Genomic DNA, 23041 nt, shown 5'->3' on the forward strand with positions numbered 1-23041 from the left:
CAAAATTTTTAGGTGTTACAGGGACCTTGTAAAGTGATAAGAATTCTTTATAACTGAGTAAAAGACCCTCTGCATTTACCAGTTGGCTCACCAATAGGATATTATTTCGGAACCAATATTCTAAAAACAGAGAGGTATTTTTATACAATATATCCCGAGTATTCCATATATAATATCTGTGTGAAGAAAAATTGTGTTTATAAATTAAGGACCATGACAAGAAAACCTGCCGATGAAAAGCAGAACGTTTCACTGGAACTTTGTCAATATTATAATTGCAAAACAACATGAAGTTAAGGCCACCAAAAGTAGAGAAGATATGATGAGGAATAATTCGCATAGTCTCTATAGTTAATTATATATGCATTGTTGACGTTATAGTCAGAACTAGGAAACTCGGAAATGTCTGACTTGCTAACTGGCTGTAGTTGTACACGTGCCGCGCTCAACCAATTAGCAAGTCGGACATGTTCGAGTTTCCTAGTTCCGACTTTCATCTGAACGCGCCAATAAACCTGCGATACCGAAACTTCGTTCCGTGCGCCCGACAAATGAAAAAGTGAAGGTCGTTCCGACCAACTAAATTGCACTACTGTATTTTATAACGGATCAAACGGGAATTAATTTCCGGCTGAGACGAAAACTACCAGAAGGTTGGTGAGAAATATTTTTGTAGTTACCCTAATAATAAACACTTTTCTCTTACGTTTCTGTTTATTCCTGCAGGAATGAATAGAAGCAACAGTCACGTCATATATGGAAGCAACAGTCATGTCATATATGGAAGCAACAGTCATGTCATATATGGAAGCAACAGTCATGCACGGACAAAATGTTCAGCTACAGGTTGTTGTAATAGAGACTTGTGTCCCAGTTTTCCACCCTGTCTGAGTTGTACTCCAATGGTCCAACGGCAGCAGAGAGCGAGGGAGGGAGTGAGTGTATGAATGAATTAGAGAGAGGCTGTGTGTGTCGTTTGAGTTGCTGTTGCCTTGTGCTCTGCTAACCCACAACATGTGGATATAATCCCTCTTTCTCTCTGCCCCAGTTTCTGCATGCAGATCTACTGCCCGTCTCCAGCCTCTACCCCAGCCCTACCATTTCTGTTCCTGTCCCTACTCCTACCCAACCCCCTCCCCTGTCCTATGCTCTCACCCAGCAGTCAGGAGTGTTCTTGTCACAACCACACTGTCATATTTCCAGATCTCGCGTAGCTTTGTGTAGTGTGTATACAGCCCTGCGTCCTGTCCTGCACAGCTGAAATGTCACACTGCCGTCGCTAGGCCCAGCAGCTGAAGAGAAAGTGTGTGTGTGTGTTCAGGACTTTCCGGGGGCAGTTAAGATAAGCAAGGCTGGCTGAGGAAGCAGCAAGCAGACGTAGTGTTAGAAGACGTCCTCACCTGCAACACACACACAACTGTTTGTGTCTCTAGGTGTTGTTGACCAGAGGTACAGCTACAGGCCTGTCCCTCAGCAGCACTAGTCATGTCCTCTCTGCTGCGCTGTGTCTCCTGCTGCGGCTCCACTGTCACCTTGCTCCAGCAAGGTGTTCGCCAACACACACCTGGCCGACGGGCCTTCAGGACCTTCCCACAGCTCTGGAACTGTGAGCCTGCTAAAGGTAGGACACAACTACAACTCCTTAACAAACACACAAACTCCTTAACACTGTCTTCTGATAATTGTCTTATCTGTATTTTTGCCACAGTAGGCAGTCTAGGCCTGGCTGCTTGTTGTTTTATAGCTTCTCCTCTCTATCCTACTAAAGGCATTGGGAAACTAAACAACAGTTCAGTTAAGGACATTTTCTGCCCTGGCTGGAGGAGTGGAAAAACTCCCACAGAGCAGTGGCGGTTGTGTTTGGAATAGGGGTTGATAGGGAATTTGTTGAAATGGGAAACAATAGGACCGTGAATCAACTTAGCTAATGTTTCTATGGGGTGCTAACATGACCGTGGCTAACTCCACTCTCTGTTGCTAACCTGCAAAGAGAACATGTAAGAGAGGTCAGTTAAAGGTGAAATGTGTATTCTGCTGTTCCGTGGCAGATCTACTTTTTATAAACACTACCCTGTGTTGTCACTGACTGAGGTAGCTGTGCTGGAGTGTATGTTGTGTGTTTGTGGAAGTTTTGTGTGTAACTGGGACATTTAGCGGAGCAGGGTTTGGGTCTGTGTCTGACAGACAGAGCAGGCCTCGTCGTGGTGTGGGTACTGGCTCGCAGCCAACCAGCTGCTAATAATGTTTCTGTGCTGGGGAGGTCACCACACCGTGTAAGGACTGATATGTGAAACCCGACTCTCCACCAACCTCGCCGGGCCAACTCACTTTCCGATGCAGAACTACACTGTCTTTTAGTCTAACTTACACACACTACGGTAGTAGTCACTACGGCCTAGTACACTACAGCTTGCCTTAGTCCCTGCCTCACTTCCATTCTTCCTTACTCCCTTCCCTGCCTCTTCCACAGTCTCATCTGCAGCCTCTTTTACCCTGAACCTGTCAGTCTCTCCCAGATTCTCACCAGGTCTTGATAACGGCAAATTCTGAACTCAGAATTGGGTTACTCTTCATGCTGTTAATTGTAATGCTATACTCATGTCTCCCACTCATGTATCTGTACAGGTATGTTTGTGTGTGCACACTGATTCAGTGTGTGTAAATCACACCCATTGTTGTTCCCCAAGGTGTGTTGTATCTTATGTGGTTGTCCTCAAGTGTTTGTTAAAAGGAGGTTGTGTGTGTTCATGCAGGACGGCTGTATAAGGACCTGGTGGTAGGAGTTCCTAAGGAGATCTTTAAGAATGAGCGTCGTGTGGCTGTGTCCCCTGCGGGGGTGGAGCTGCTCGTCAAACAGGGCTTCAACGTCCAGGTGGAGTCTGGAGCAGGAGACCACGCTAAGTTCTCTGACCAAATGTACATAAACGCTGGAGCCTCCATCACAGACACTAACGGGGCCTTCGGATCTGACCTGGTCCTCAAGGTCAGTACTGGGCTATGGAACTCAAACTTAACTCAAACTCAGGGTGGTCAATACTGGGCAGGGAGTTAACTTGAACCCAGGGCTGCAGGGTTACATCTGAGAGGATCGGCCTGATCAAGGCTCTGTGCAGAATCATGGATCTACATTCCATGAATTACTCATAATGAGATCAAGATTAGTTATCCCACACAGCTCCTAGCTCAGGCAGATCCCCTCGCACGTGCTGTTAGGAAACAAAATGTGTACTGAACTATTGAGGGCCAGATCCTAACTTCAGATATACACATGTTGAAATGTAACTTTATTGTAAACCATACTTCACACTTCTAGTATGTCAATGGGAGTTTTACATAACAAATTGAGTGAGGAATGAGTTTTGCTGTTCCAAAGTATTAGGTATGGGATAACACTGGTGAAGTCTGAGTAAATCGTTGTTGCTGGTTGTTTGAGCTAGTAGAGGAAACAAAATAAACATTTCAATCTCTTAGACATTGTTGGCCCCTGGTAACCTCTGACCCATCTTCTCTCTTGAACTTTCTCTCCAGGTGAGAGCTCCAGTGTTGAACGAGGCTACTGGCAAACATGAGTCAGAGCTGCTGAAGCCTAAATCCACCCTGGTGAGCTTCATCTACCCAGCTCAGAATCCTGATCTCATGGAGATGCTGGCCCAGAGTCAGACCACCGTGCTGGCCATGGATCAGGTCCCGCGAGTCACCATCGCACAGGGCTACGACGCACTCAGCTCCATGGCTAACATTGCAGGGTAAGGGGAGACATGCGCAGAGACCCAGACATGTATGCACACACGCATACGTACACACACAGTAACGCATATGTCTTAGCCTCCAGCTCTGAAACTTGTTCAATGTGTTCATAGAACTGTGTGTGTCCTGCAGGTACAAGGCTGTTGTTCTGGCTGCTAACCACTTTGGCAGATTCTTCACCGGCCAGATCACAGCAGCAGGGAAAGTCCCCCCAGCCAAGGTAAGTCCTTCTATAGCAGTTATATCAACTAGATCAATGTGAATGTACCTGTCAAAACTGAACAACTGTGACATGTCAGAGCATTAAATACATTATAGTGTTTTGACTAACCTGTCACCTGGACTGCAGAGTCTGTGGGATCAATGCAACGTCGCTGTATCTCTGACCGCCATCTTGTTAACCCTTCCAGGTCCTGGTCATCGGAGGTGGAGTGGCTGGTTTGGCTGCAGCTGGAGCCGCCAAGTCTATGGGAGCTATCGTCAGAGGCTTTGATACCAGGTGAGTTGCAGTACCAGATGAGTTGTAGTTAGTCTTCGATACCAGGTACAGTATTGATGATGGTGATGTTCTGTATCCACCCTCAGACCAGCAGCTCTGGAACAGTTTAAGTCGTTCGGGGCGGAGCCTTTGGAGGTGCACATTAAGGAGTCCGGGGATGGTGTTGGAGGTTACGCCAAGGAGATGTCCCCAGAGTTCATTGCAGCTGAGATGGAGTTGTTTGCCAAGCAGTGTAAAGATGTGGACATCCTCATCAGTACTGCTCTCATCCCAGGTGAACATTAATTCATTCATGCTCTCATTCATTCAGTATCTCATTGGTGAGATACATACATTCATACATACTCTGTCTGCTTGTTCTCCTCTCTTTGTTTCTCTCCTACGTCTCTCCCTCCTTTCTCTCACCATGAATATCATTCCACTCTTTCTATCCTAATAATTTCCCTTTCTATAATGATCCGTGACCATGCCCTCTGTCTGTAGGGAAGCGAGCTCCCATCCTGATCAAGACAGAGATGGTGGAGTCTATGAAGGATGGCTCTGTGGTGGTGGATCTGGCTGCTGAGGCTGGAGGAAACATTGAGACCACCAAGCCTGGAGAGCTGCACGTACACAAGGTGAGGAGACCAGCTCAGTTCTGGAAGAATAATACTGTCCCTAGAGTGTGTATAGGTGGAGTTTGTGTGTGTGTAACTGAGAGCTGTGTGTGTGTTTCTCCTCAGGGTGTGACACACATCGGCTTCACCGACCTGCCCAGCCGCATGCCCACCCAGGCCAGCACCCTGTACTCCAACAACGTGCTCAAACTGCTCAAGGCCATCAGGTAAAGGGACGGGTGGGTGGACAGGTTTTTGGATGGATAGAGGGACACTTTATAATACTACTAGACATGGACAGGGACAGTAGTTTTCCCTAGGACCAATCACGTTACCTGACCAGGAATAACACCTGGCCTATGTTATAGCCCCACAGACCCAGAGTTGTTCCTGGCCAAGTCTAAAAGGATTGGAGTTTGATAAAGGTGGTTCAGTATATAAATGTGATATGTTAATGTCTGATTTTAATTGTGCTTATCACCATCAGCCCAGACAAAGACTACTTCCACTTTGAGCCCAAAGAAGAGTTTGATCACGGGACACTGGACCACGTCATCAGAGGAACCATGGTCATGCAGGTGTGTAGTATGTGTCTCTGTTGATACTTCATGTAGAATATTTATTTATTGTTTTGTCTAGGTCATTTTGACACACATCATTAAGTCACATTTTTGTCATTTGAATAATGATTTAGTCTAGTTATTGTCAAAATGAATAAAACAGTGGGCCATTTTAGTCAACTAAATGCCCTTTCCATTTAGTCCCATTTTAGTCGTCCCGTTTCCATTATCTCATTAACCTATAGTAAACATAAATCACTTCCATGTGCGCAAACACACACAGCCGTGTCCTACCAACATATTTTTCTGCATAAAATTCTATTGTAGATTATTTTCCCAACAGCCAGATTGTCAGAACACATTACTCTACAGCAGATGATAAATCACAGCCTTTGACATACTGTAGCGTATTGCAGTAAGTTCTGTCATAGGTAGTTACTACTTAACTAGCATTAATCATCTGTTATTACCTGAACGTATATATTGTGAGGACTCTCAGATGTCTTGAGGTTGGTAGTATTTTTTTCCTGTCAAATTGTGGGTGTAAATGCTGTCTTCTCCTGTGAAAGAAGGTGGGATTTGGTTTTGTTTCAAATGACACGATAAGTAAAGAGCTACAAAGTGGGTGAATCAGTCACACTGAGACTGAAGAAAGAAGGGAGTTTTAAATGTGATGTTTCACTCCAAATCAAAGTTTGTCAGATATTCTCTGTTGAATGAGTTGAAGAGTCCACGTCCCTTCATGCTCAGACTTTCTCTGCCTCCCAAATGGCATCCTATGGGCCCTGGTCAAAAGTTGCTCCCTATATAGGAAGTAGGGTGCCATTTGGAATGCATGCTGTTATTTCTGAGTGAAGCGTCACCATGACCCATAAGCCACCCTGCTATATTCTCTCAGAGCTGGTATCCAGCTGGCTGCACATAGCACAGTTTACGTGAGAAACAGGAATGCTAGTTATGAAATATCTTTTTTAAATGCACTTTTCCAGGAATGTCTTGATTTGAAAGTTTTGACATTTTGACAGTGTTTACGGCAGACTAGAGAGGCAGAGAAAGCACGAGGCGTGTCACCTTACCACGTATTAAACAGAATTATTCATGCTATTTAAATGTGATTTTTCTCGCTAGGTATGTTCCATTGTTATATCCCGTGGTTGTTACTCAGGTTCCTTAGGTGATATGAAAAATCCTGTCTTCTAGTTAAGAACCTCAACTTGCACATGATTGGTCAGTCTGTTATTTTCAACCTTGGTGCCGTAGAAACTCACTTTTTAAAAAGCAAGGTTTCCAATTAAATCCTGACAGGATCCCTCCATTTCTAACAATAACCTTCCATTTAGAATATTCCTCAATTGCTCACGTGTTTCTCAGTGTGTGTGTTTCTCAGTGTGTGTGTTTCTCAGTGTGTGTGTTTCTCAGTGTGTGTGTTTCTCAGTGTGTGTGTTTCTCAGTGTGTGTGTTTCTCAGTGTGTGTGTTTCTCAGTGTGTGTGTTTCTCAGTGTGTGTGTTTCTCAGTGTGTGTGTTTCTCAGTGTGTGTGTTTCTCAGTGTGTGTGTTTCTCAGTGTGTGTGTTTCTCAGTGTGTGTGTTTCTCAGTGTGTGTGTGTGTTTCTCAGTGTGTGTGTGTGTTTCTCAGTGTGTGTGTGTGTTTCTCAGTGTGTGTGTGTGTGTTTCTCAGTGTGTGTGTGTGTTTCTCAGTGTGTGTGTGTGTTTCTCAGTGTGTGTGTTTCTCTCAGTGTGTGTGTGTGTTTCTCAGTGTGTGTGTGTGTTTCTCAGTGTGTGTGTGTGTTTCTCAGTGTGTGTGTGTGTTTCTCAGTGTGTGTGTGTTTCTCAGTGTGTGTGTGTGTTTCTCAGTGTGTGTGTGTGTTTCTCAGTGTGTGTGTGTGTTTCTCAGTGTGTGTGTGTGTTTCTCAGTGTGTGTGTTTCTCATGTGGATTTCTAACGTGTATTTTTCATCTTGTGTTTTTTTTCACATTGTGTGTTTCTCACGTTGTGTTTGTCACATCTCCAGGAAGGCAAGAGCCTGTTCCCATCCCCCCAACCTAAGACACAACCCCCGGCCGCTCCAGTCAAACAGAAAAGTGTAGCAGAGCTAGCGGCAGAGAAGGCAGCTGTGGTCTCACCTTTCCAGAAGACCTTGACCAACGCTGGTGTCTACACCGCAGGTCAGACACTCACACCGTACACACTTACACACACGCACACACACACACACACATACACACACACACACACCCTAACTCCCTCCCTCTCTGCTGTCCTCTCCTGTCTTCAGGTCTCTCTACATGTCTGGCTCTGGGCTTGGCGGCGCCCAACTCAGCCTTCACCCAGATGGTCACTACTTTCGGCCTGGCCGGCATCGTGGGATACCACACGGTGTGGGGCGTCACCCCCGCCCTCCACTCACCCCTCATGTCCGTCACCAACGCCATCTCAGGTCAGAGGTCAGGGCTCAAATAGTGTCACTGCTGGGTCCTATTTATTTGTGCACACCTTAGTAAAATGTATTAAAACACTTTGCAATGAAAAACAAGCACTTATTAGACAGGCTTTGTCCGTCCCTCTTCGTGTGGGTCAGTTTTCAGCTGTTTGGTGTCTAGTGAATAGGACCCTGGTGTGTCAGCAGGTAATGGTCACCCTGTTCTCCATACTGGGTGTGTCTGTAGTGTAACAAAGCCCTCCGCTTATTTCCTCCCTCTAAGAAACCCCTGCAGAAACTGTTACATTATTCCATTTCTTTACTCCTTCAAGCACCTGGACGTTGAACAAGGTGTGTGTGAACATGTCTTCTCTCCCCGTGGCAGGTCTGACTGCTGTGGGTGGTCTGGTCCTGATGGGGGGAGGTCTCCACCCCTCCTCCTTCCCCGAGGGCCTGGCTCTGGCTGCAGCCTTCGTCTCCTCCATCAACATCGCAGGTCTGGCACACACACACACGACACACACATGCGCACACGCACGCACACAAGCACACACTCACTCACTGTCTCTACCTGTCTCTGTCCTCCCAGGTGGGTTCATGATCACCCAGAGGATGCTGGACATGTTTAAACGTCCTACAGACCCTCCAGAGTACAACTACCTGTACGGTCTTCCAATAGGAGTCTTCATAGGAGGTTACGGGGCCTCTGTGGCTGCTGGCTACCACATCGAGCAGGTGACACTGATGTGCTGTTGTTGTTGTTGAAGTGCTGTTCTACAAATGATGTAACTACCTGGGGTTAGGAAGCCAACTGTGTTGTGTTGGTGTGTTATGTTGTAACACTGTGTGTTCCAGATGATGTACCTGGGGTCTGGTATGTGCTGTGTGGGAGCATTGGCAGGGCTGTCTTCACAGGGCACCAGTCGTCTGGGTAATGCCCTGGGCATGATGGGTGTAGCAGGGGGCATCGCTGCCACTCTCGGCTCCCTGAAGCCCTCTCCTGAGCTGCTGGCACAGATGAGTGCCGCCATGGCCACCGGAGGAACCCTGGGTAGGTGGACCTGCCACACCACACAGCCATATACAGATACACACCATCTCAAATCTAATCAACATGTATTGAAAGTGTGTTTAAACATCTAAAAATACTTTATGATTGAAATGGAAACTTAAAAAGGCCATGGCCACTAGAAGACCCTGGGTAAGTAGGCCCTTCCTCCAAGACCAGGCTTAATCTGTGTCCGGGAAACGGGCCCAAGTCAACTTTTCCAGCCAGATGCCATGTTTCTACCTCTGAGCTTTTCCTTCTGCCATTGGTGATGAGGATTTTGCTCTGGACAACACAGGAAGAAAAGTCTAGATATCTGATCTCATACACCATTTCACATTTGTTTAAAAGTGTATAAAACCATGACTAAGGTTTGTACATGTTATTGACTTTGCATATTATTTCTGAAGTCTTTGAAAAATGAGCGTGAATTATTGAAACTATGATGGACCATCCATCATGCGATCTAGATTGACAGATATACTCTGATATCTTCATGGTGTCAGAGTACTTTAGGTGTGTGTGTGTGTTATACTGATATGATGTTATTATTCTCTTAGGCCCTGGCAGCTGTCTCACACACACACACACACACACACACCCAGGGCATGTGTGTTTATGCAGTCTGATATTAGTAATATTATCCTTTAGAGAACTAGTTGTTATTTTATTAGGGTTTTTGACAACACTGTTTAGAGCGTGCCTCCAGACTATTCTGTTAGTTCTGATGTTAATGCCCAATATGAATACAAAAGTAATTCAGTCCAGATGGTTGCCTTCCCAGCAAATACAGTATGTTGTAGCACTAGGAGTTAGTCCAACTCTATGTGAAGCACTGTGAGACCAGGAGAAAATACTTCCATAGAAAATGTCTTCTACATTTGGTCTTCAGAGATTCAGGGCTGTTTTGTTGTTGCTGAATTCCAAATCAACTGCTAGGACCTACAGCCATCGGTACCTGTGTAGAACTGAAGGTCTCTGTGACGGTGTGTCTGTTTTCCCCCTGTGCCCTACTGCGTGTTTCTGACCCTCTGCTACTCTGCTTCCCCAGGTCTGACCATTGCTAAGCGTATTGAGATCACCGATCTCCCCCAGTTGGTAGCTGCCTTCCACAGCCTGGTGGGTCTGGCTGCAGTGCTGACCTGTGTGGCAGAGTACATGATCGAGTACCCTCACTTGGACGTACACCCTGCAGCCAACATGGTGAAGACTGTGGCCTACCTCGGCACATACATCGGAGGGGTCACCTTCAGCGGGTCACTGGTGGCCTATGGCAAGCTGCAAGGTACTGTAGACAGCCATTAACACACGTGGATGCAGGAACGCAGACAGACACACACACTCTCTCTCTCTGAGCTCTCTGTCCTGTGGTACTGATTGCCTCCTTTGATCTAGCCAAAGCTCAAGATCCCATGGGAAATCCAGGCCAGGATGGTGTGTGTGTGTGTGTGAGTATGGCTGATTATTGCGTGCCTGACAGAGTGGAAGGGCCGGGAGGCTTGTAGGAGTGCTACGTTGGTAAGGTAACAGTTGTTAAAGGAAAAATCCACCCAAAACCACTACAATGTATAGTGTTAAATAACACATGTGACAGCAATATTTTTAGTGATCAGATGTTCCATTTTGGTGTTTATAATAAGGTTGGTAGAAACGTAAATATTGTTGTGGAAATATGTTGCAGCTCAAGTCGACTACCAAATCCACAATGCAATGCTCTCTATGGGCTGGCTAGCTAGCTAACTTAACTACACACAATAATACCAAAGACAAGATCAGTATATGAAGTAGCTAGTTAGTGCAGTTTGTTTTGGGAATTTTACAGCTATCAATTTTAGGAGTCTACAATCTCACCTGTTCAACCTGCAGATCGATGTGCCTCAGAGTGGAGTTTGACATTCGCAACGGCACCATACAATGCACCCTGGACTGAAGAGGCAGACAAATAGGAGAAATGTGCTAAACCCTCTGTTAAATTCTAAATTTCTCGAAGGTAGGAATATCACAAAAAATATGATAATTGAGTCATTTGAGAGAAGACATCGTCCCGTGTTATGACATCAGCCAGTATTGAAATCTGACATGTATGATAGATGTTTTCACCATCTAAAAGTCGTATTCCTATTAACTTCCAGGGTAGTGAGAGAGACTTTATCACAGTGCTACGTCAAACCGGATGGATTTCTGCCTGCTTGAACACCAGTAACTCAGATACACATGAAAACATTAAATGACCCAGGAAATCGATAGAACATCACTCAGAGATACACAAAAACAACGGAACATTCAAAATGGGTGAATCTTCTCTTTAAGTGTGTGTGTGGGGGGGCTGCTTTTCTATGGAGGGCAGTTATTTTTCTAGCCCACGTGAGAAACGGTTGTCTCTCTATTGTGTTTATAAACCGTCAGTTCTCTATTCCCTCTGTGATCACTGGTAATGAGAGACCGACCGAAGGCAGGAGTCCCTGCCAGATCTGTGGTCTGTTTTCAATATATTACAACGCTCCACCTGACCTCCACCCCCTCACTCTAATCAATGTGATATATCAATACAACCCTGCCCCATCTCTCCTTCCAGGATTCCCTGCCCCGTTCCACTCCTCTCTGTTCACAATTTCCAGTTCAGAATGATACATTGTGAGTTCAGAGTTTAGAGTTCCTGGTGCAGTTCTGTGAACAGTGTTCTGTATTCCCTCCTTTCAGGTGTTCTGAACTCCGCCCCGCTGATGTTGCCGGGGCGTCACATGATGAACGCCGGTCTGATGACGGCGTCTGTCGGTGGTATGATTCCCTTCATGCTCAGTGCTGACTACGCTACTGGCATGGGCTGTCTGGTTGGAGTGTCTGGCCTCTCCACCGTCATGGTGAGAACATGGCTAAAGCTGTAATGTTTTATACAGACATGGTGAAGACCACCAATGACCAATAGTGTTATTCAGCTCTTATCAGAATAAGAAAAACTTTGACACTCAACAATGTTGGTGGGACTGACCTTGATAAAGACGACAACCACAATCTACAGCAGGGTTAGGCAACAGGCGGCCCGCTGGCCAGAACTGGCTTGAGTGTTTAACATTTTTTTGTGTAGTTTGTTTCAGCTCCAACAAAAATCGTTCCACGGCTTAATCTAGTTGCCTACCCCTGATCTAGAGGAAATAACCCAGTATCATAAAGTCACTGTGAGGGGTTTATCTATTGACTACCCAGCAAACCAAAATTGGCTTTGTAAAAGTTCCCAGAACATTCGCTAGGTTGCGGCAAATGTTCTCATAACACAAAACCTGGCCAGTTGGCTCATGATTACACAATGTTTGCATAAAACAATTGCCTGATGTTGCCAGAACATTCCCAGAACATTGATCCTATATTTCGTTGCGGCAGTGTGTTCTAAAAACATTACTGGTGCATTACTACCTTACCTGGAAACCTAATGATAACGTTTGGGGAATGTTCTGTGGTGGTTGTTACAGGTGTTGTGTACAACCTTTCAGTGAATGCTAGGAATACATTCCAAGGATATTACATTTAAAATGTTTTCTGATTTTTTGGGGGGATGTTATCCTAATGTTAGATAAAACACTACCTAGAACTTAATGGGAATCTTAGCTAATGTTCTGGGAATGTTCCCGGTTTGCTGGGTATAGTTCCAAGATTCAAGTAACTTTCCAAAGAATCGCAGCTTTTCGAGAAATCGAGGTTGGAAGATTACTGGAATCAGTGGGGAATTAACAGGAAATCCAGGAATCCTCCAACTGGTATTTCTGGAAAACCTTTTGCAACCCTACTAGTGACTGAAGCCTGTCCTGACCGGGATTGTGTTCCTGTAGGGTGTAACCCTGACGATGGCCATCGGGGGCGCTGACATGCCCGTTGTCATCACTGTGCTCAATTCCTACTCTGGTTGGGCGCTGTGTGCCGAGGGATTCCTATTGGACAACAACCTCATGACCATTGTAGGAGCTCTGATTGGCTCGTCTGGTGCTATCCTCTCCTACATCATGTGTGTGGTGAGTACTGCTAAACACTCAGTCGCATTCACTTACACACACATACTCTCTCTCAGCCTCTCTCACTCAGACACTCACCTGCCAGTCAGGTAGCCTTGTCATCTCTCTCAGCCTCTCTCACTCAGACACTCACCTGCCAGTCAGGTAGCCTTGTCATCTCTCTCAGCCTCTCTCACTCAGACACTCACCTGCCAGTCAGGTAGCCTTGTCATCTCTCTCAGCCTCTCTCACTCAGACACTCACCTGCCAGTCAGGTAGCCTTGTCATCTCTCTCAGCCTCTCTCACTCAGACACTCACCTGCCAGTCAGGTAGCCTTGTCATCTCTCTCAGCCTCTCTCACTCAGACACTCACCTGCCAGTCAGGTAGCCTTGTCATCTCTCTCAGCCTCTCTCACTCAGACACTCACCTGCCAGTCAGGTAGCCTTGTCATCTCTCTCAGCCCATCTCACTCAGACACTCACCTGCCAGTCAGGTAGCCTTGTCATCTCTCTCAGCCTCTCTCACTCAGACACTCACCTGCCAGTCAGGTAGCCTTGTCATCTCTCTCAGCCTCTCTCACTCAGACACTCACCTGCCAGTCAGGTAGCCTTGTCATCTCTCTCAGCCTCTCTCACTCAGACACTCACCTGACAGTCAGGTAGCCTTGTCATCTCTCTCAGCCTCTCTCACTCAGACACTCACCTGCCAGTCAGGTAGCCTTGTCATCTCTCTCAGCCTCTCTCACTCAGACACTCACCTGCCAGTCAGGTAGCCTTGTCATCTCTCTCAGCCTCTCTCACTCAGACACTCACCTGCCAGTCAGGTAGCTTTGTCATCTCTCTCAGCCTCTCTCACTCAGACACTCACCTGCCAGTCAGGTAGCCTTGTCATCTCTCTCAGCCTCTCTCACTCAGACACTCACCTGCCAGTCAGGTAGCTTTGTCATCTCTCTCAGCCTCTCTCACTCAGACACTCACCTGCCAGTCAGGTAGCTTTGTCATCTCTCTCAGCCTCTCTCACTCAGACACTCACCTGCCAGTCAGGTAGCCTTGTCATCTCTCTCAGCCTCTCTCACTCAGACACTCACCTGCCAGTCAGGTAGCCTTGTCATCTCTCTCAGCCTCTCTCACTCAGACACTCACCTGCCAGTCAGGTAGCCTTGTCATCTCTCTCAGCCTCTCTCACTCACACTCACCTGCCAGTCAGGTAGCCTTGTCATCTCTCTCAGCCTCTCTCACTCAGACACTCACCTGCCAGTCAGGTAGCCTTGTCATCTCTCTCAGCCTCTCTCACTCAGACACTCACCTGCCAGTCAGGTAGCCTTGTCATCTCTCTCAGCCTCTCTCACTCAGACACTCACCTGCCAGTCAGGTAGCCTTGTCATCTCTCTCAGCCTCTCTCACTCAGACACTCACCTGCCAGTCAGGTAGCCTTGTCATCTCTCTCAGCCTCTCTCACTCAGACACTCACCTGCCAGTCAGGTAGCCTTGTCATCTCTCTCAGCCTCTCTCACTCAGACACTCACCTGCCAGTCAGGTAGCTTTGTCATCTCTCTCAACCTCTCTCACTCAGACACTCACCTGCCAGTCAGGTAGCCTTGTCATCTCTCTCAGCCTCTCTCACTCAGACACTCACCTGCCAGTCAGGTAGCCTTGTCATCTCTCTCAGCCTCTCTCACTCAGACACTCACCTGCCAGTCAGGTAGCCTTGTCATCTCTCTCAGCCTCTCTCACTCAGACACTCACCTGCCAGTCAGGTAGCCTTGTCATCTCTCTCAGCCTCTCTCACTCAGACACTCACCTGCCAGTCAGGTAGCCTTGTCATCTCTCTCAGCCTCTCTCACTCAGACACTCACCTGCCAGTCAGGTAGCCTTGTCATCTCTCTCAGCCTCTCTCACTCAGACACTCACCTGCCAGTCAGGTAGCCTTGTCATCTCTCTCAGCCTCTCTCACTCAGACACTCACCTGCCAGTCAGGTAGCTTTGTCATCTCTCTCAACCTCTCTCACTCAGACACTCACCTGCCAGTCAGGTAGCCTTGTCATCTCTCTCAGCCTCTCTCACTCAGACACTCACCTGCCAGTCAGGTAGCCTTGTCATCTCTCTCAGCCTCTCTCACTCAGACACTCACCTGCCAGTCAGGTAGCCTTGTCATCTCTCTCAGCCTCTCTCACTCAGACACTCACCTGCCAGTCAGGTAGCCTTGTCATCTCTCTCAGCCTCTCTCACTCAGACACTCACCTGCCAGTCAGGTAGCCTTGTCATCTTAGTTTTGCTCTTGCACTTTGAGATTCTTTGGTTTTGGAATTCATCAAAATATTTGTCACGCTCCCCATAGAGATATAATATCAATGTTGTATTTAATCCTGGTTACACCCCTCTTTCCAGGCAATGAACCGTTCCCTGCCCAACGTGATCCTGGGAGGGTTCGGTACCAGCTCCACGGCAGGGGGAAAACCCATGGAGATCACAGGTACCCACACAGAGGTCAATGTGGACCAGTCCATCGAACTCATCAAAGAGGCCAACAGCATCATCATCACCCCAGGTACACACTCTCGCACGCACGCACACACGCACACACACAGCACAAACGCACACACAGCACAAACGCACACGCACACACACAGCACAAACGCACACAAGCACACACACAGCACAAACGCACACGCACACACACAGCACAAACGCACACGCACACACACAGCACAAACGCACACGCACACACACACAGCACAAACGCACACACACACACACAGCACAAACGCACACACACACACACAGCACAAACGCAATCATGCGTTCGCACAACACGCAAGTTCTGGGTAGGGTTCAGAGGTAGTCTTATGGAACACACCTGTGTTCCAGTGTTCATCACTGTAGGAGGGTTGTGTGCAGAGTCGTGTATCTGTCTGTGTGTTCTGCTCTCCTCCCAGACTGAAACCAGGTCATTTAGTAATGAACCCTGGCATAACGTCTGTACTGGAGCCTGACACAGGGACAGGGAATGTCCAGTAGAGGGTGCAGTTTATCTATGTCCCTGTGAAGCGGAGCTAGCTTGTTCGCCAGACAGACAGGCAGGCAGGCAGGCAGGCAGGCAGGCAGTCAGACGTAACTGGTAATATAGAAGACTACAGTGGCCCAGGGGTTAGAGGTCAGGGAGATTTGTTCCAAATATAGTTGATTAGTTGTAATCAACATACAGCACTGGCCTCTCACCTCTCAACTCTACCCAGTATCAGAACACACCTCTATCCAGTATGCTGATACCTCAGGACAGTTACACAAGCAGGCGTTAGACAGACACATGGGAGCGGGGGTTCCTCTCGCACGCATGCCCTCTTCTTCACCCCCCGCCCCATAACACACACAACCCCATAACACTTACAGGCAGGGGAAAGGGGTTCCTCTCGCACGCACCACCCCCAGACTGTAGAAATCCTATGATTTAAGACAGAAGGGAGAGCAGAGCGGAGAGAGGGGGGGGAAAGTGAGAATAGAGGGTGAAATGGGGCAAGAGGAGGTGAAAAGGGGGAGAGGTAAGAGAGATAAAGGAAGGGTATTGGGAAAGAGGTACTGCAGCCTTGGTCAGGAGAGGAGAACAGAAGATAACAAATTGTTTCAAACAGACCTTATTCACTTCTGTTTTTAGTCTTCCAAGAATAACCTCTGCATTAAGTTACCTCTATCATTTATCTGATCATTAAGTTACCTCTATCATTTATCTGGTCATTAATTACCTCTATCATTTATCTGGTCATTAGTTACCTCTATCATTTACCTGGTCATTAGTTACCTCTATCATTTATCTGGTCATTAGTTACCTGGTCATTAGTTACCTGGTCATTAGTTATCTGGTCATTAAGTTACCTCTATCATTTATCTGGTCATTAAGTGACCTCTATCATTTATCTGGTCATTAGTTACCTGGTCATTAGTTACCTGGTCATTAAGTTACCTCTATCATTTATCTGGTCATTAGTTACCTCTATCATTTATCTGGTCATTAGTTATCTGGTCATTAGTTACCTCTATCATTTATCTGGTAATAGTTACCTGGTCATTACGTTACCTCTATCATTTATCTGGTCATTAAGTTACCTCTATCATTTATCTGGTCATTAGTTATCTGGTCATTAGTTACCTGGTCATTAGTTACCTGGTCATTACGTTACCTCTATCATTTATCTGGTCATTAGTTATCTGGTCATTAGTTACCTCTATCATTTATCTGGTAATAGTTATCAGGTCATTAGTTATCTTGTCATTAGTTACCTCTATAATTTATCTGGTCATTAAGTGACCTCTATCATTTATCTGGTCATTAGTTATCTGGTCATTAGTTACCTGGTCATTAGTTACCTGGTCATTACGTTACCTCTATCATTTATCTGGTCATTAGTTATCTGGTCATTAGTTACCTCTATCATTTATCTGGTAATAGTTATCAGGTCATTAGTTATCTTGTCATTAGTTACCTCTATAATTTATCTGGTCATTAGTTACCTCTATCATTTATCTGGTCATTAGTTACCTCTATCATTTATCTGGTCATTAGTTATCTGGTCATTAGTTATCTGGTCATTAGTTATCGGTTCATTAGTTACCTGGTCATTAGTTACCTGGTCATTAGTTACCTCTATCATTTATCTGGTCATTAGTTACCTCTATCATTTATCTGGTCATTAGTTATCTCTATCATTTATCTGGTCATTAGTTATCTGGTCATTAGTTACCTCTATCATTTATCTGGTCAGTAGTTATCTGGTCATTAGTTACCTATATCATTTACCTGGTTATTAGTTACCTCTATCATTTACCTGGTCATTAGTTACTTCTATCATTTATCTGGTCATTAGTTACTTCTATCATTTATCTGGTCATTAGTTACCTGGTCATTAGTTACCTGGTCATTAGTTACCTGGTCATTAGTTACCTGGTCATTAGTTACCTGGTCATTAAGTTACCTCTATCATTTATCTGGTCATTAGTTATCTGGTCATTAGTTACCTCTATCATTTATCTTATCATTAGTTATCTGGTCATTAGTTACCTCTATCATTTATCTGGTCATTAGTTATCTGGTCATTAGTTACCTCTATCATTTATCTGGTAATAGTTATCAGGTCATTAGTTATCTTGTCATTAGTTACCTCTATAATTTATCTGGTCATTAGTTACCTCTATCATTTATCTGGTCATTAGTTACCTCTATCATTTATCTGGTCATTAGTTATCTGGTCATTAGTTATCTGGTCATTAGTTACCTCTATCATTTATCTGGTAATAGTTATCAGGTCATTAGTTATCTTGTCATTAGTTACCTCTATAATTTATCTGGTCATTAGTTACCTCTATCATTTATCTGGTCATTAGTTACCTCTATCATTTATCTGGTCATTAGTTACCTGGTCATTAGTTACCTCTATCATTTATCTGGTCATTAGTTATCTGGTCATTAGTTACCTCTATCATTTATCTGGTCATTAGTTACCTGGTCATTAGTTATCTGGTCATTAGTTATAAGGTCATTAGTTATCTGGTCATTAGTTACCTGGTCATTAGTTACCTGGTCATTAGTTACCTCTATCATTTATCTGGTCATTAAGTTACCTCTATCATTTACCTGGTCATTAGTTACCTGGTCATTAGTTACCTGGTCATTAGTTACCTGGTCATTAAGTTACCTGGTCTGCCATGTCTTGGAGAAGGTCACATCAACCTGAGCCATCAAACACATGAAATGTATAGTTGTGACGTGGCCACGAGCAGCACCGTAGATATTAAGATGAGCATGATGCAAGACAATGCAGGGTGTGTGTGCGTGCGTGCGCTCCTTGCTGCTACAACATGGTCGGGACCAAAACAGCAGAGGTTCAACACTCTTAGTTGTTGTGGAAATCGGCCCAATATTCTGTTTACCAGTGGTGGAGAAAGTACTCAATTGTCATACTTGAGTAAAAGAAAAGATACCTTAATGACTCAAGTAAAAGTGAGTCACCCAGTAAAATACTACTTGAGTAAAAGTCTAAAAGTATTTGGTTTTAAATATACTTAAGTGTCAAAAGTAAATGGAATTTCTAAAATTAATTTAACTATCAAGTAAAAGTATAAACCATTTCTAATTGCTTATATTAAGCACAGCAGACGGCACCATTTATTTGTATTGACGGATAGCAAGGGGCACACTCCCACACTTCCACACTCCCACACTTCCACACTCCCACACTTCCACACTCCCACACTTCCACACTCCCACACTTCCACACTCCCACACTTCCACACTCCCACACTTCCACACTTCCACACTCCCACACTCCCACACTTCCACACTCCCACACTCCCACACTTCCACACTTCCACACTTCCACACTCCCACACTTCCACACTTCCACACTCCCACACTCATAATTTACAAACTAAGCATTTGTGTTTAGTGAGTCCACCAGATCAGAGTCAGTAGAGATGACCAGGGAAGTTCTTTTGATCAGTGTGTGAATTGGACCATTTTCCTGTCAAAATGTAAGAAGTACTTTTGGATGGCAGGGAAACTGTATGGAGTAAAAAGTACATATTTTCTTTAGGAATGTAGTGAAGTAAAAGTTGGCAAAAATATCAATATTAAAGTACATATCCCACAAACTACTTAAGTTGTGCTTTTTTGAGTATTTTTACTTCAGTACTTTACACCACTGCTGTTTACTTCGTGCATCGCTGAGTCATACCTTTTAACAGTAACATTTGAACTTTACCTACAGTGACACTGTGATTGTGTAGGTTGGTCTGCTTATAGTGTGTGTGTGTGTGTGTGTGTGTGTAGGTTGGGGTCTGTGTGCGGCTAAGGCCCAGTACCCCATTGCTGACATGGTGAAGATGCTGGTAGAGCAGGGCAAGTCTGTCAGGTAGGTCTTCACAATAATATAATTCTCTCTCTCTCTCTCCTCAATCATCTTTTTCTCTTCCTCTCTCTCCACTCTGTTTTTTTTTGTTGGGGACCATCAGTCCTCCTGTCACAGTGAGATAACGATATCTTCCTGTATTAGTCTGATCTCTCTCTCTCTCTCTCTCTCCACTGTTTATTTTTGTTGGGGACAATCAGTCCTGTCACAGTGAGATAACGATATCTTCCTGTATTAGTCTGACCCCTCTCTCTCTCTCTCTCTCTCCACTCTGTTTATTTTTGTTGGGGACAATCAGTCCTCCTGTCACAGTGAGATAACGATATCTTCCTGTATTAGTCTGACCTCTCTCTCTCTCTCCACTCTGTTTATTTTTGTTGGGGACAATCAGTCCTCCTGTCACAGTGAGATAACGATATCGTCCTGTATTAGTCTGACCCCTCTCTCTCTCTCTCTCTCTCCACTGTTTATTTTTGTTGGGGACCATCAGTCCTCCTGTCACAGTGAGATAACGATATCGTCCTGTATTAGTCTGACTTCTAAAATAACATTCTTTCCATTTAGTTTTTCAATCCCACTGACCGTCTTGAGTTTCCTGGTCAGGAACACTGGCAGGTCACCTTTTTAAGTTCAAGGAAGACAAAACACATCTGGGCCTAAAAGCTTTAGAGTGGAAAACATCTTCATTCTCCAAATTCAGAGCGAAGCTGTGAAGCCCTGACTGACTGAGGAATTGCATAAAGACAACATTAATGTGTGTGCTTGTGTTTTTCTCTCTGTGTGTGTGTGCGCACGTGTGTTTCTAGGTTTGGTATCCACCCTGTGGCAGGTCGTATGCCAGGCCAGCTAAACGTGCTCCTGGCTGAGGCAGGTGTTCCATATGACGTGGTTCTGGAGATGGATGAGATCAATGAGGACTTCAAAGGTCAGAACACACACACTCACACTGATCAATTTACTGAACAAAAATATAACGCAACAATGAAATTGTCCCATTTTTCATGAGCTGAAATAAAAGATCCCTGAAATGTTCCATACACACAAAGCTTTGCCTCTAAAATGTTGTGCACAAATGTCTTTAGATCCCTGTTAGTGAGCATTTTATCCTTTACCAAGATAATCCGTCCACCTGACAATTGGCATGCTGACCGCAGGAATGTCCGACAGAGCTGTTGCCAGAAAATTGAATGTTTATATCTTTACCATAAGCCGCCTCCAACGTCGTTTTAGAGAATTTGGCAGTACATCCAACCAGCCTTACAACCACAGACCTCGTGTAGCCACGCCAGCCCAGGACCTCCACATCCGGCTTCTTCACCTGCCAGATTGTCTGAGGAGTATTTATGTCTGCAGTAAAGCCCTTTTGGGGAAAAACTCATTCTGATTTGCTGGGCTTGGCCCCCAAGTGGGTGGGCCTATGCCCTGTGACCTTGCCCATTCATGTGAAGTCCATAGATTAGGGCCTAATTTAATTATTTAAATTGACTGATTTCCTTCTATGAACTATAACTCAGTAAAATCTTTGAGATTGTTGCGTTTTATATTTCTGTTCTGTGTAGATTGATGGATTCATTGATTTGATCATAACGACCAGCAGGCATCCCTCACACTTGGTTGTGTTTGTAACGCTGCCTGGCTGGTTCCATCCATAGTTTCGCCAGGTTCTCTGTACTGGTTATACTTAATGTGTGTCCCCCACAGAGACTGACCTGACGCTGGTGGTGGGTGCTAACGACACAGTGAACTCAGCAGCCCAGGAGGACCCCAACTCCATCATTGCTGGCATGCCAGTCCTGGAGGTCTGGAAGTCCAAACAGGTAGGAATGAAGAAGGTAGTATAAGGGTATTAGTACAGGGCCCTCACTGGTTTACAAAAGGAAGGAAGGAAGGATGCAAAATATTGTCTTGTTCTGCTCTCTGGTGTTGAGGGCTGAGCTCTCCTACTCTTTGGTTGACAAGGACTCTCACAGGTATAGAGTATAACATGAGATTGTGAAGTGTGCTGTCTTGTTTCTCTGTAGGGGATTGTGATGAGATCTCCGACTAGTTATTTTAAACATATTTCTGACACTATTTATTTAGACCAGTCATATGCAACAGAAGGGCCGTGGGTCCTGAACTAAAATGATAAATGAGGGTTAGTCTTGCCTCGACCCCTGGTCTCATATGTGTGTGCATAAGACATGACAAAATGTGTAGAATTGCAGGAAATTAGCTGCAGTTTTCTCTCCGCCAACAAGAGGGGTGTGAACTGTTTGGGTTGTGAGGAGGGGGTTTGTTACGCCAATAAATGACAATGTCCATCTGGACCTTTGCCACCTAGGTAATGTGTGTGACCCTGACCTTCTCAAATAGTACTTCCGTACCCCTGATTTAGACAGTTGGAAACAGAGGGGGGAATGTGGGGATGGAACTGTCTCCAGTGGGAAGAGGAATATAAAAGGTGACGTTAGCCATGTCTCAACCCTGTTCCCCTCCCTGTACTGTAGGTGATTGTGATGAAGAGGACCATGGGTGTGGGCTATGCTGCAGTAGACAATCCCATCTTCTACAAGCCCAACACATCCATGCTGCTGGGAGACGCCAAGAAGACCTGTGACACACTACAGGCCAAGATCAGAGAGGCCTACTACTAGAACAGAGATGGACAGTACACACACACTCCCTATCGGCCTTACAGATGTATTTATTTGTCTTTAATCCAGATGCAGGTGTATGGTTCTGTTAAGATTAGTAAACAACGGTGAATATTTTTACACTTAGTGGCTTGATGATTATAGAGGTCCTCAGTACATATGATTATTGGACGTTGGGCAGTGATGTTGAACCAAAGGTGTGGACACGATGATTAGATTACATTTAAATTAACCCATACACTGCCTGCCCTGATTTGTAAATAAAAATCTGTTTTGAATGTGATCTGTTGGCTAGAGTTCCCTATTCAATTGTATTTGTAAGAGCTTGTCAGGTATAATTTCACACAAAAGCACTGAGCAGCACCAATTGGAGATGAAGTCACATACTCCCAGTAGCTAACGGTAGACTGGCTCTCAACCAGTAAAACCCTGCAGCGTGTTGATCTAGCCTGTTAAAGGTAATGGAACCTACATGCACAGCGTTCACCATACATACAAATTAAGAACAAGCCGCATTGACAGATGTCCAGCGTAATGAATTCAACCCCAGCCTTTAACTAAATCTTTATACTTCTGTATTCACATACTCACAGTACATTTCCTTTGGTCATTTTATACCGAAACACAGACCAGGTGATATACTGAAACACAGAC

The 23041-nt window shown here is 45.2% G+C and overlaps 1 protein-coding gene across 2 annotated transcripts; it reads left to right on the plus strand.

Moving 5' to 3' along the window:
- The first annotated feature begins 501 nt into the window (after nt 1-501).
- LOC110506133 (NAD(P) transhydrogenase, mitochondrial) lies at nt 502-22670 on the plus strand. 2 transcript variants are annotated; one of them, XM_036981045.1, is made up of 23 exons: nt 502-653; nt 1434-1621; nt 2754-2983; nt 3529-3746; nt 3880-3967; nt 4158-4246; nt 4333-4520; nt 4730-4863; nt 4969-5069; nt 5330-5420; nt 7413-7566; nt 7677-7838; nt 8206-8316; nt 8410-8555; nt 8676-8871; nt 9920-10153; nt 11569-11729; nt 12693-12872; nt 15241-15400; nt 19673-19754; nt 20558-20676; nt 21453-21568; nt 22241-22670. In XM_036981045.1, the coding sequence occupies exons 2-23, from the start codon at nt 1486-1488 to the stop codon at nt 22385-22387; spliced, it is 3243 nt and encodes a 1080-aa protein (XP_036836940.1). In that variant the 5' UTR covers nt 502-653; nt 1434-1485; the 3' UTR covers nt 22388-22670. The 2 variants fall into 2 exon arrangements, with proteins under 2 accessions (XP_036836940.1, XP_036836941.1); XM_036981046.1 differs by having other exon boundaries at nt 525-657.
- The last annotated feature ends 371 nt before the right edge of the window (nt 22671-23041 follow it).

The sequence above is a fragment of the Oncorhynchus mykiss genome, chromosome 6 (assembly GCF_013265735.2).
Source record: "Oncorhynchus mykiss isolate Arlee chromosome 6, USDA_OmykA_1.1, whole genome shotgun sequence".
Classification (NCBI taxonomy): Eukaryota; Metazoa; Chordata; class Actinopteri; order Salmoniformes; family Salmonidae; genus Oncorhynchus; species Oncorhynchus mykiss.

Excerpts from the sequence above, each read along its gene's own strand:
- LOC110506133 (XM_036981045.1), top strand. The coding sequence starts at position 1,486 with ATGTCCTCTCTGCTGCGCTGTGTCTCCTGCTGCGGCTCCACTGTCACC. Across the intron at positions 2,984-3,528 it reads GATCTGACCTGGTCCTCAAG|GTGAGAGCTCCAGTGTTGAA; the intron begins GTCAGTACTGGG and ends CTTTCTCTCCAG. Across the intron at positions 7,839-8,205 it reads CGTCACCAACGCCATCTCAG|GTCTGACTGCTGTGGGTGGT; the intron begins GTCAGAGGTCAG and ends TCCCCGTGGCAG.